The 14,053-nt window shown below is 43.9% G+C and overlaps 1 protein-coding gene across 1 annotated transcript in view; it reads left to right on the forward strand.

Annotated features, from left to right (window-relative positions):
- Positions 1-14,053, forward strand: part of ATXN7 (ataxin 7) — a 125,588-nt gene that overhangs the window by 74,865 nt on the left and 36,670 nt on the right. The window contains exon 5 of the mRNA XM_054729486.1: positions 11,991-12,243. Within this exon, the coding sequence (XP_054585461.1) occupies positions 11,991-12,243 (253 nt within the window). The remainder of the gene's footprint in view (positions 1-11,990; positions 12,244-14,053) is intronic.

Consider the following 14,053-nt stretch of genomic DNA (forward strand, 5'->3'; position numbering starts at 1 on the left):
GTTTTCTGTTGATCTGCCAGGACCTTTGTAATTCAAGTGCTTTTTACAGTAGTAGCAAATGTTACATAAGACCAAACATGGAGCATGTTTGGAGTTGGTGGGCAGACCCAAATCATGATGTAAGCCTGCAGTAGCAAGTGTGCAATGAAGCACAACCAAATTATGTGAATGGAAGGTAACAAGAAGCCTCTCCAGAACAGCCCTTCCTCCTCACGAGGGCTGAAAGCGCCACTGGGTAAGTTTTCCGAGGCAGTTTTCAGAGGCTGGGCTTGGCTCGGGGCCCAGTTCTAGATGAGCCTGCAGAGGTGGGTTAGGTTAGGTCTTGGCTGGCATTACGCAGAACCAAGCAGAGCGGGAAGCGTTCACACAGGCCTCTTCCCTCCTGGCATTTGTCCTGTCCTGCCAGCAGGCCCAGAGTGCTCCGCTGCAGTGGTGGAGAGAACCCTGCAGAGCTGGTGGGTCAGAGTGGGGAACTGCAACAGGGGATTGGCTGCTGCTGCCGCCGTCGCCGCCGCCGCCGTCCACTGGAGCCATCCTGAAATGTCATTTGAGCGATCTGGCCAAAGTTCAAGTGAAGACGGGGCTTGAGTTTGCTATTAACTCCAACAAAATGCTGAGGTTTGCACCAAACAGCTCTGGTATCTCAAAACAGGGAGAACATTGGTTATGTCGCTCTCTAAAAATGGAGGAACGTTGAACATGCTTTAACTGTTTGCTTTTTATCTCACTTGCGGTGAGGTTTTGTGACAGGGCGCTCACAGTGTTTCCTGTAAGAATGTTTGAAAGCTGTTTTGCCTGATACTTCAAATCCAAAGTTTCAAACATAACACTGTTGAGGGGAGAAACAACTTCAAAACACAAACAGTAACCCTGGGAAGTCATTCAGTAACTTAAAATGAGTGTATAAAAATATAATTACTGACTGACTGCCAGAAAAGGCTTTTTTTCCCTCAGTTATTAAGGTAGACAGTACAACTAAGCTGATTCTTCTTGGGTGGGTTGGGAGGCTGTTCCCGAAGTTACCTTAACTCTCTCAGGCCTCCACAAGCAGGAAGTTGGGTGACAGTTGAGCTCTTTACTTTTCACTGGATTCGAATTTCATGCCTTCTGCAATAATGAGCTTGACCGGATGGTTTTAATTGAGGTTGAAATTTAGCTACTGGTTGAAGGACTTTAAATACAAACAGATCTTAAACCTTTATCAGATTGCTGTTAATTCCTTAAAATTGATTTTTGTAAAAACTCTTATCTGTTGCCAGGCACTTTTAGTTTTGACATTTCTGGTTTCGTTTCGTTTTTTCAATATTGTCTTTGGTCTCTGTTAGTTGACAGCTTCAGGCTATAGGTGGGGCAGATACTGTTTCCCTTCAGAAAAAATAAACACGTGCTGCAAACTCATCAAAGACAGCGGCATTGTTGAGGACTGAGTCACCCATTCCTTACTAGCAGAGTGCTTAATGAAGGAGGCTTCCTGAGCTGTTCTGAGTTTGAGGTTTTTGTTAGCATTCCCAAGTTCGCAATCCTCTCCACCACCCAGAATAAAGTGAAATAAAAAGGGTAGAAAACTAGTGGGATATAGCAATAAGGATGTGACTTACAGCCTCAGCACAGCTCTTGGCACAGATGGTGCTGTCATTCCCACTGCACCTTGGACTTGCTGGGCCTTTGCGCCTGGGAAGGCAGTACTGGGGACGGGGAGGGGGGGGTGTCCTCCACAGAAGTTTTCATTAAAAAAAACAACAAATACACAAAGAAAACTCCTCTAGTTTGAGTTTTACCAGGTTCATTTAACTCTGTCTTGTGTGTATGTAAAAATTGGGTTGGAATGGTAAGGACATACTTTCTTTAATTCTCTTTGCATTTTGATGATGCCCTTGTATCTTTCATTTGGGAAAAACTGTGACCCAGACCCAGAATATGACCACAGCTCTGTTTCTGTAAAGACTGTTGATGCCTGAACTGGGTGCCCGTGGTCCAACAAACTGGAGGCGAAACTTATAATGATAAGCCATTGAGTGGATGGGGTGCTTCCCCCCCCCCCCCCCCAACAGATAAAAGATTAAATCCAAAAGTAGCTGGAAACCTGTAGATTTTTGGTTTTGGCTCTTTTTTCCCTTCTCATATGTTGAAACCTGAGGACTACAAACATTTCCAGTCAGTGATGGAGTGGGGCGGGCGGAGACAGGAGCCAATTTGGGGACATGCTGTGCATCACGAATAAAGAAAACTCAGTGAGGCCCTCTGTTTCAGGCAGGGTGATTGCTTGCTATACTCTGTCATATCACTCGGGTGACACTGTGACTCCTGAAGACAGAGAGAAGTCTTTATAACTGTTAGCAAAGGGGAAGTGCCAGCCAGCATTTCATGATATCCCTTAGCCAAACATGGTGACAGTGAGGTCACAGAGGTAGCACAGGTCCGTGGCTCACAAAACCACATGGAGGTGGCCGTGTTTTGCTCAGGCAGCAGCAGCCTTTTCTCCAAAGGTACTTTCTCTGAAAACATCTGTGTGTGTCTGAGATCCTGCTGATAACACTCAGTTCGGAGTCTGCAACTCGAACAGGGTTGCAGGAGCATAGGAAGGGGGGCGGGGGCTTTTAAGGAAATGAACTGGGTACTCAGATCATTCAGTTTTTCTTAAAACAAGCTCTTAGGACCATGATTATGAAGAAAGTATATTATACTTACAGCTGAGGCTGTTAAACCATTGAGTACCCTTCATTTCATTGTCTTTAATAAAGTATTTGGATTTTTTAAAAGCCATTTAAAAAATGGTGGGGGCAAAAGGGAAAGGAGGGGACATCTGTAATACCCTCAACAATAAAGATTTTTTTTAAATGTTTGCAAAGAGCAACAAGTTAAGATGGCAGGGGAGTGGTTACCCACAGATAGTCAGTATATTTTCCCTATTTCTCACATACTTGAAAGCAAAGTCCTGAAAAAAACAGTCCCCTTGGGAAGAATTCTTGGCCAGAGAATTATTTGAGGTTGCCATATTTCTTCTCCTTTCCTAGCAACATTATTTACAATCCATTCACACCCGCCCGCCCCTCCCCCCACAGGAGTCTTTCTCCCTTGTAATCTGCCCTTTGTGATCTGTTCTTTCATGCTGCCTGTGAATGGTACTGCGTCCTGCCCAGAGCCTGGGAAGGGCCCAGAGACTGCAGTCCTTTAGTAGGGCTTTACTTTCCACAGACAGCTGTGCTGGGAAGAGCTGGGTCATTGGATTGTAGACCTTTGGCGAAATGTTGTTTCAAGTGGCCAAGAGCTGTAAATGACTCCTTTCCTTTATGTTTTAATTTTTAAAACCACCTCTGCGTTAGGGGGAGGAGAAATGCAGTTGGCAGAAGTAGGAGTTGTAGACTAATTTGTTAGGGCAGCCAGTGTTGTAGTCATCCTTTTCAGTTAAATCTCTCTGGTGGAAAAGATTCGAGTGCTTTGTGGTCAAGACTTTCCCTCCCTCCCTGTTTCCAATGCTGTTTGTGGCCCACCTAAGCGTGCTGAGGCCACCTCGCTCCAGGGTTGGCTGGCTGGCCTTTGAGAACAGCTTTGCAGTCCCCAGCTGGAGATTGGAACGTTCAGGGACAGTCCACCGATTTGCTTCCTTTTTAGCATGAGACTACTTATCAGGTGCCTGGGGGACCCTAAAGAAACTGGATGGAAGAAAGCAGACTTGGGACTTTAAAAGTACATGACAATAACGAGTAGAGTAGGACCACATCTGCTGGTCAGAACACTCCAGTGCTTTTAGAAGAGAAGAACGTTTATAGGAAAAATTGACAGTGAAAGTAGTGATGTGATGTTAGGAAATGCTTTATGTCCATGCATATAGTTCACGGTGTGATTTTAAATGGCATACTAATTATTTTTAACAGTTAGCAGGAAAAAATAGGTAACTACTATGTCAAACCCAAACAGATATTGTTTATATAATGCTAAATTAGGAGTGCCTAGTAAGCCACTGAGTTTTAAAAGTATATTAAGAAAATAATAGTTTAGACCAGGGGTGGGGAATCTTTTTTTCTGCCAAGGGCCATTTGGATATTTATAGCATCATTCGCAGGCCATACAAAATTATCAACTTAAAAATTAGCCTGCTGTGTTTGGTCAAACATTTAATTAACTCACCCCTAATGCCTTGGCAGGGTCAGACCAAATGACTTCGAAGGCCTTATATGGTCCGCAGGATGGATGTTCCCCACCCCTGGTCTAGATAATGTGCACATATGACAAAAGATCGGAATGTGATTCCATTTGAATCTCAAAAGTTTAAGGAAAGAAATTCTGGCATTTAAATATATATGTGTATATGTGTGTGTGTATATATACATATATATGTGTGTGTGTGTGTGTGTGTGTGTGTGTGTGTGTGTGTGTGTGTGTATTTATTCAGTCCTGACTTACAGTCTGCCTCATGTCCGAATCTGGGATGTTTCTTAGGGGTAGTAATCCTTATGAAAGACAGACGATGCCAGTTGACACCTCTTGAATTGTACTTGGTGTCCTGAGAGTGAAATATGATGGGTTGGGTTAACTGGGGCATTCTCATAGAACATTGAAATTATTTTCAACCTGGGTATCAAAATAAACAATTTAGCTAATTCTGTGAAGGGGTTGCTTAATGAATGACCCAGTTTCTAAACTGAGTGTTTGATATATGTAATTATTACTTGCTATGCCTGGACAAAGGATTTGTACCTGTTTTTTTTACATCTTACAGCCCTGTGCAAGCTTGATTGTTAAAAATCCTTGCTTTAGCCCTGGCCACTGTTGCTCAGTCTGAGCACCAAAGGGTCTCGGGTTCAATTCCTTGTCAAGGACAACTACCTGGGTTGCAGGTTCAATCCTTGGCCCTGGCCAGGGCACGTGCAGGAAACAACCAGTGTCTCACATCGATGTTTCTCTTTTCAAAACCCCAACCCCTTCCATTCTAAAAAGCAACGGAAAAAATAGCCTCAGTGAGGATTAGCAACAGCAAAAAATCCTTACTTTAAATGGGAACACTTGTAGAGTCTTAGTGGAGTGGGCTGTCAGAGAGCCCCTGAAATCGCACATCCCTTGAAGTGTGGATTGGAATTCCCCATTAGGCCCTTCCTTACAGAGCATGCACTGCTTAAGTCACCGGATTGAATCCATCCAAAACATGACTTTCACTTAGACAAACACTTGTGAGCTTTAGTAATCAGTACTTTAATAATCTGCCTAAAATTTCCACTTTTGGATTCATAAACTTGATCTTCATTTTTCCCCCCACTTACAATTCTTCCTAAGTGACTCAATTCTGTCAAGAAAATAAGCCAACTTTTTATTTATAAAATAATTTTAGCTTGAATGAACATCCTCTTTGGTTCCGATGAACTTATTCATTTAAAATGAATTCTGAAAGTTGTTCCTCGGTTCTTATCTGAGAAGAGCTTAGTATCTTCCGGATTGACATGTGAACTAAGTAAACTAAATCTGTACCTCATTAGAGAAAATAAAGTGGGTTTGGTTTGGTTTTAAGTGATTTCTGCTTGCTTTGAGAGTCAGCAGGCCTTTCTCACTTAACTGTAATGGCATCAGCTGAACTAATAGGGGCATCTGTCTTACTCCCTATTGAGTTCCCACTACCTGGTCCATAGTCAGCCCTGGGATGCAGGCTTTTATTTAATCCCAACAGCCCTGCAAGGGAGGCTTGACAGATGAAGAAGTGGCCACGGTGGATGGAGTCAGGCCACCCAGTTAGTAAGTCCCAGAAGAAGAATTTGAACTCACAATGTCTCTCTGACTCCAAAGTTCTTGGCCTTTCAGGTGACCTATGAAAAGTATTTTTATTTTACTTTGGATTCTATTCAGGCTGGTTAGTTACTCAGTCATTCCATATCAGGGTTATGCACATAGCCCTGAGCCCCTGTTGGGAAGGTATCAGGACCAGAGAAGCATGGGTAATTGTGCTGGTTGGTGGGGGCCAGCCTAATCCTATAGAACACTCCTGTTCTATAGGACATAGTTATCTAGGAACTTAGTAAAGTAATTCTTTTTAGCTAAGTCAGAAAGGCAGCCCAACTGACACTTTCTCCCAATATTTACTCGTCAAACGATCTTTGATGTTTTAAGACTCTCTGAGGGAAAAAAAAGAAAGAAAGAAAGAAAAGGAAAGGAAGGAGGGAAGAAAGCAAGAAAGCTACACTGGTTAACAGCCGTAGCAACTTCCAAAATGGAAAGATGAAATTCTACGTTTTCCTTAAACAGATTCAGGGTCTCCACCCCCAATATACCAAAATTTCACCTTGACCCTGTTGTATGTTCAGCCTATGCATTCTTTTGTGCTAATAGCCTTCTTTTGCTGAGCAGTTGGGCATATGGCTTCTTACCTGACCCTCACCTTCACCCCTCCATTCTGCCTGCCTTTGCACCACGGAGAACAGCTTGCCACCTGAGGGCAGGTGGATCGTAGTGTGGTGTAGCGTGGATGCTACAGTCAGCCTGCCTGGGATTGCAGTGCAACTTGGCCTCTTTCAGAAAGTTGGGCATATAGCCTTCTAGATTTTCTTCAAGTATGAATGATTTGAAGTTATAGCTTGCTTAGACTGCTTTTTATGTTTATATCCTAACTTTGACACTTGTGTGTTATAAATTATTTTTAGTTTCAAAGCAATATTTATTTTTTACTTAAAAAGATCTGTTTGCTTTGAGCTCCTTTTCGGTTTGTACCTGGGTGTCTGTCTATATATTATATATAAATCTCAGCATGATTCCAAAATTACACACTCAGTATTTTTGGTTGCTTTCCACTCTGGAAGACATAAAGCTGTGCTGCCCCCTTTCCTCCCCCGTATCCTGCTCTTGCCTTCAGTGGTGTCACATGTTTAAGCCACAAGGGGAAAGAAAGCCCAATGCATCCAGATCTTGCTCTCTCTCTCTACCTTTATCTTCACATCTGCCTGTCTGCCAGATCCCCCCATCTCATCCCCAGCGCGCGCGCGCACACACACGTACCTTTCTCTATCTCTCCTCTGTCTTTTTCTGTATCTGTGTTTGTCTATCTGCTGGTCTGCCTGACTCCCTCTTTCTGTAGCCATTCAAAGTGCCCTCCTCATTCAGGGACAGAGTGGGCTTTCTCTGGGCCTGGGCCAGACCCTGGAGAGAGGAGTGCTTGAAAATTCAGCTTGGACTCTTCACCAGACCATATTGCAGTTATGCTTAGCATCTGGCCACCAGTTTTTCCACTTAATATAAGGTCCCTAACCCTACCCATAACTTACCATTTCACTTTTGATTTAGGAACATAGCCTTTTTAAGCTGGAAGCCCAGTTTAAAATCTTATGAAAACTTTAAGGACCCATGGTGAAAGGATGAGGAGAGTCCAACTCAACTATAATTAAATTTGGTTTTTCCTCTTTGCTTTCTTGAGAAGGGAAAGCCAGATGCCACCCTTTCCAGAGAATAAGTCACAGACTGATGTGAAGGAGCAGCACACTTCAGCAGTGTGACCAGGACTTGAGATGGCACTTTTCAGCCAGAATCTCGGACACACGCACATGCACATGCATGCATGCACGTGCTCGGCCTGTTTCAAGTTTTAGTGAATGAAGGAAGTTCATCTGATAGATTGCCATCTTCAGTTTTTAAATAGCTTTTATTGTTGAAATAGAAAATATAATTTTTTTAAAATGTTACTGATAACAAAAATGTTTGGAAGCTTTGAGTCTTGATTTTGTAGTGCAAAATTCCATTTTAGGAGTCAATAAACAAGAAATGAAGGGTTAACTAAAATAAATGGGAAAAATGGACTATAATAGGGATAGAAAATTGAAAGAACAAGCTTGAAGTTATAGTCAGTTCTGCTATAACACAACATATCCCTAAAAAATTACTGCACTATATGGAATTGTTCACTAAAAACCACATGAGACGCATTGGGAAAATGAGGTTATGGGCACAACACTCCAAAACTTCTTCAGTGACACAGAAAAAGATAGGAGCCTAACCAAAAATGGTAGTCCAGTTTTACTTAGATTAAGTGGTTAAAAATACATAAATAGTAGAATAAATATGACAATTTACCTCGAAAACAACCTGGCATTTGCTTCTAGAAGTAGGTGTTGGGATTGCAGCTGTGAGCGGTTGTGTCATGGTGGGAGAAAGGTGCTCTGAACGCAGGGACGCTTGTAGCACCAGACACGCAGGAGCCTAGCCCCCCACATCCATGGTGGCCTGAGGAGGGCGGTGGGTGTGGGGCATTTTGTGTGTTTCCAAGGGTTTAGTCCAACTGCTTGTAGTTTTCTGCATTCATCTAATGCTTGCAGATAAAAATCTTGCAAAAGCAAATGCAAAATTTCATTATGCTGAAAATTTTTTTAGTATATCAATGGCTTTAGAATAAATCAATATTCTCAAAACAAGCATTGCAGTAGAACTGACTGCAATGTATTTAATTAAAGAATTTTATCTACATCCTTTGATATCAAGAGAAAAAAATATATCACATTTACTTGAGACACTTGACTTGAGAATTCTGATACCTAGAGGATAGTAAAAGAGTGTACTTTTAAAATATATGTATTCTTACTGATTTTAGAAAGAGAAGGAGTAAGGGGGAGAGAGAGAAACATTGATCAATTGCCTCCCGTATGCACCCCGACAGGGGATGGAACCCACAACCCTGGCATGTGCCCTGACCAGGAATGACACTGATGACCTTTGGTGCATGGATGACGCTCCAACCAACTGAGCCCCACTGGCAGGGAAGTAAAAGGAGTGTACCTTTTTAAAGTCTAAGTTCTGGTTGGGTTCCCCTCTTCATACTACAGACATGGTGGTGTTCCTTTAGTACACTGCCACCAGGGATGCACAAGATGATTTTTATGCATTAACATGGATGAATATTTTAATTTTAATATTTAATTAGTTTAATACTAGAGGCCCAATGCTCAAATTCGTGCATGGGTGGGGTCCCTCAAGCCTGGCCAGTGATTGGGGCTGATCGGAGCCATCTCGCCCAGTTCCAATCAGGGTAGGCCAGCGGGGGGAGGGACTGCAGGAGGTTGGCCAGCTGCTGGAGGTTGGCTGTGGGAGCGCACTGACCACTAGCGGGCAGCTCTTGCATTGAGTGTCTGCCCCCTGGTGGTCAGTGCACGTCATAGTGACCTGTCAACCGGTTGTAACAGTAGCTTAAGCTTTTAATTATATAGATAGATATCAGAAAAATATATAGCAAGCTTACCAAACCTATTGTTTCATATGTACTACAGTTTTAGAAAAATATCTCTCAGGTGAGGTACTCTGCTTTAAGCTGGGCCATCTGAAAATGGAGAGCAATTTCAGGTGGTCCCTGGCAGAGAGGTGGACACTACTGATGATGAAGGGATGGGAGACCAGGAATTCTAACTATCCTGACACCTATAGAGAAATTGTCCTGTCCAAAATACCAATGATGCCCTCATGAGAGACTGGGTAGTATCAGACTAAGGAGGAGTAGGGAACAGTAGAAAAGATAATTTAAAATGTCGAGCACAGAGTAGTATGTAATGTGGCTTTGGTAAGAACAATGAAAGTAGTTTGCAGTTGATAGAAGTTTGAAAACACTAGTTGAGGACAAGTAGCAGCAGTGAGCTTTAACAAACCCTGAAATACAGCGCCATGTGCCAGGTGGTGTTCTCAGCACTGTACAGATGTTAACTTAGCTGTGGTTAATGGTGTTTGAGGCACTAGCCTGGTCCAAAGCCTGCTCTCAGTCTTGGCTCACAGGGGAGCTTCTGAGTCTGGATGCCCAAGCCACCAGTTCAGTCACAGTCTCTAAGAATAGGGCTCAGGCATCAGTATATTTAAAGCTCATTTGGTTATGCCAATGTGTAGCCAAGGTTGAGAACCACTGGTCTAGGATCATTTGCAAAATCACCCCTCTTGCCCTGGTTGGTCTGGCTCAGTTGGTTGGGCATCATCCTGTATATAGAAAGGTTGCTGGTTCAATTCTTCGTCAGGGCACATGCCCGGTGTGGGCGCAATCCCCCAGGTCCTGGTGCAGGAGGCAGTCGATAGATACTCCACTCTCACATCGGTATGTTTCCTCTTTCTCTCTCTCTCTCTCTCTCTCTCTCTCTCTCTCTCTCTCTCTCTCTCCATCTCTCCATCTCTCCATCTCTCTCTCTCTCTCTTTCTCTCTCTCTCTCCCCCCCCTTTCTCTCTCTCTCTCTCTGAAAAATCAATAAACTATTCCTTGAAAAAAGAAAAAAAACACTCCTCTTCACAAGAAAAGCTGTATGGATCATGCAAATGTTCATGGAAGGCTTGCACTGTGCCATGCCTTACAAGGGGAAGATGGCTGAGACATGGCTTAGGAAAGCTTCACCATCCACGGCAGGTGGCAGAGTGGAGACAGAGTTGTACAGTCCTGGCTGGCAAATGCTGATGCTGGGAAGTATATTCGGAATGTTTGGCATCACAGACAAGAGAGAAACTAAATTTAAAAACCTCAGATGTCATGTTTGGAAAATTAGTAAACTTAAGTTATTTTAGTTTGCCCTTCCTGCACACAGGAAGAGAAAGAAAAAAATAAGCAACTGACATGTATAAATCACTCTCCGTTTTGCCTTCCTAACCTGGTTGTGGCCTTTATGTGGTCCAGTTGGAGAATTTGGATTTTGTCTGTAGGTAGATGGCATGATAATTTTGTCCTGGTGTGGAGCAGGTTCTGAAGTACCTCGTAAAGCAGGGTGGAAGCGTCCGGCCCGTGGGCCTTATCATTTGGTCTGTCTCTGCCAAGGCAACCCCAGGCGGGACTCGAAATTCAGTAAATCTAGGACCATTTTTCATAGCAACGTAACTTTTAAGTTAACAATTTTGTATGGCCCTCGAATGATGTTATAAATATCCAGATGGCCCTTGGCAGAAAAAAGTTCCCCGCCCCTGTCATAAAGCATCGTTGAACTAATGTCCATCTGGAAACAAGGCATCGAAGCTGCATAGAGAGGCTCAAAACTGGCATAAACCAACCTTTGGAAATACACCATTTAAGTGATGCTTGTAGTCATTGATTCTAATATGCTTACTTTGTCAAATACTCATAGAGCTTTCACATTGTGATCAGTAAATATTGGATCACACACAGTTTAAAACTTAAGAGTTAAGCAAATGTCATTTTAAATGACACATTTAATTGAAGGCAGGCACTAACTTACCATCATAAGGTACTTAAGTAGATAAAGTTACTAAATAATTTGTGTCCAGCTGCTCTTGATTGATTTAATATGGATTGCCTTACTCTGAGAAAGCCCGATTCTCCAGAAAATAATCTTATCCGTTATACCTGTGTAGTCTACTTAAGTATGCATTACTTGCTGGTTTCAATGCCAAGCATAGCTGCTTGTGGTGTTTTTGTCTTGCGCCTTTGGCATCTTCATGGTGTGAACCGGAGCTATGCCATCTGTAGTTGAGCGAGATGATTAAAAAAGGGGAGTGAAATGATTCATCGGAAAATTTCAGCACAGATTCTTAAGGAATGATAAGATAACCCTAGAGGCATTTTTATTTGGTGTCATATGCTAGTGGGTAGTGACAGAAAAAAAGGAAGGTACAACTTGTTTTTTAACATTTTGCTATTTTGAAATTGGAGAGGTACTATGCTAGAAAAGAATAATGAATTCCTTAAGGTGTTAATTAGCAGGGTTCTGCAGATGAATGAATAATTTTCTTCTCTCTGACTGCAAGTTGGAGCCAGGGAGGTTCACGGTGCAAACCCCAGTATTTTCAGGTTAGAATGGCCACTTAATTTTCTAATGGCTATTTGTGAATGAAAACGCTCTTTATGCTGAGATGTTTCCTCAGCAGAAGGATCAGTTCCTGGAATCCCCAATAAGTCTGTGGGGCCTAGATAAGCCATTTCTGAAAGCTGCGGAGTTTAATATGGTGAGGCATCTTTGAACCGGAATGTGTTGCATTTCAGGAGACTCAGGTTCCATTGGAGACTTGCCTAAAACACGGTATCTTTTTTTCTTTGTTTTCCTTTTCAGAAAGAAGACATAGCTCAGCCAGCAAGCCTTCTTTGGCCGTTCCTCCCACGTCAGTATTCTCCTTCTTCCCTTCTCTGTCCAAAAGCAAAGGCAGCAGTGCCAGTGGGAGCAGCCGCTCTGCCAGCGGCGGTGTTCTCAGCGCATCCTCATTAAGTTCCAAGCTGTTGAAATCGCCCAAAGAGAAACTGCAGCTCAGGGGGAACACCAGGCCAATGCATCCCATTCAGCAGAGTAGAGTCCCCCAGGCTAGAATGTGAGTATGGCAGCGAGGGTCCTGACGCTTACTTGATGCCGGTGGAACTGTGCACATGGTCCTTCAAGGGTAGCTGGGCATCCTGGGAAGGGGACCCACGTAGGGAAAATTCAGATGTATGTTGATTTATTTTTGTTTCTCTATCATATCATGGGCAACTTTACAGAGTAGTAATAGCATTAATTACAAGGTGAATAATACTTACTGCTCTCTATTGTGTGCCACCTCTTGAAACTCACACCCACCCTGTGAGAGGTATTGTGTTAGCCCCCTTTCCCAGGTAAGAAGGAGGTGCAGTGGGGTGGTGGAGCTGTAACCGAGGAGCCCTCGTTCACATCCCAACTCTGTCACTTCCTGGCTGTGCGGCCTTGGACATGGCACTGTTTTTCTCGGAGCCTAAAAGTAACAACCATTGTGCAGGGTTATCAGGAGCAGTAGGATTAATATATTAGAGCCAAGCACCTGGCATAGTGTCTGGCCCACAGGAGAGAGGAATTACCTGGCTGCTGGGGCTTCTGCTGCTGTTGGTAATAGTAGAAACAAAAGTGGGGAGAGATTCCCAGGTGCCGTTCTTGGATTTTCCAGGACCTGCAGAGCAAATAGGGAAGCAGCGCTTCCTCCAAAACCCCTGGGCTCACATCGCAGCGCCCCAGCAATGAGGGAAGAGGGGGAAGTTCACCCCGCCAGGCGGGGCTTGGGCAAGTTTCCACAGTGGAGCTGAAGGTTGGCAGGCTCCCTGTGGTCATGTGAGGAGCAGCCGGGCACTCCCAGAGAACACATCTTGCCTGGTCGTGGCATCCCTCAGCCTTGGTGCGGGTGGTTTTCCCTGGCCTGCCTCCCTTTGGAGGGTGTGCCACATGTCAGTCCCAAGGTCTGATAACCTGGCTAATCTCGGGGCAGCGTCCAGCACCTGCTGCTGCTCAAGGACTTGCCAGCTGGGAGTGGCCGTGGCACCTCTCGGTGTCTGTTGTCAGGCTGTCTCAGGTACAGCTGTTTGGGGCTGTTTGTCCTGGTTGCTAAGCCCCCGGCCTCTGCTCATCTGTCAGAAGTGCAAGTGCAGCAAGCTTGGCTTTTGTGGCTAGAGCTGTCTGAGAGCAGAGAAATGTCAGTGCAGCGTGTAGTCCCTCGCAGCCTACAGCTGTTAGGGCACGGACTCCACCGCTGTTTATCAGACCTCGTCAGCCACATCTTCTTCCCATGGAGCTGGGCTTTCCGGCGACCTGGACAGCTGTTAGCTTCATACCAACATTTGCTACCCAAATTATCATGTCAGTAAGATGCCAAGAGAAATCAGTTCTTTGTTAGTGGCACAGTTCAGTGCTCAGCACCTGTGTGCCAGTTCAAGCTCCTACATTAGAAACCATTTCAGTGACTGGAGACATCACTTCAGTGACACATCTCTTACTAATTAAATAGTGGTCATGCTCATTGATACAAGTCAAGAGCTTCTTTTTGTAAGTCCTTAGTGACACTTCTTGGACATATTCTTTAATTCCAATGTTTTTCTCTGCTCACTCAATTTCCTTTGTTTTGATGGGTCCTTTCTTTTCTTATTTTTAAATTTTTTCTTTTTATGGAGTCCTTTCTAAAAAAATGACATTTCTCAGAGACATTCTCTACATGCCCTGCAAATATTCTTTGGTCCTTTTCATATTTTGCTTCTTGCAGAAGTTGCACTGGGTACCAGAGTAAGGGTACCCTAGATCTGCCTGGGCTCCGGGGCAAGGGGTCCTGGAATGATGAAAGAGCAGGTACAGGAGCTGTGTGCCTCGCCAGAAGGGCTTGTAGCCTGAATCAGTGGTAACCTTCC

Source organism: Eptesicus fuscus, chromosome 18, assembly GCF_027574615.1.
Source record: "Eptesicus fuscus isolate TK198812 chromosome 18, DD_ASM_mEF_20220401, whole genome shotgun sequence".
Taxonomy (NCBI): domain Eukaryota; kingdom Metazoa; phylum Chordata; class Mammalia; order Chiroptera; family Vespertilionidae; genus Eptesicus; species Eptesicus fuscus.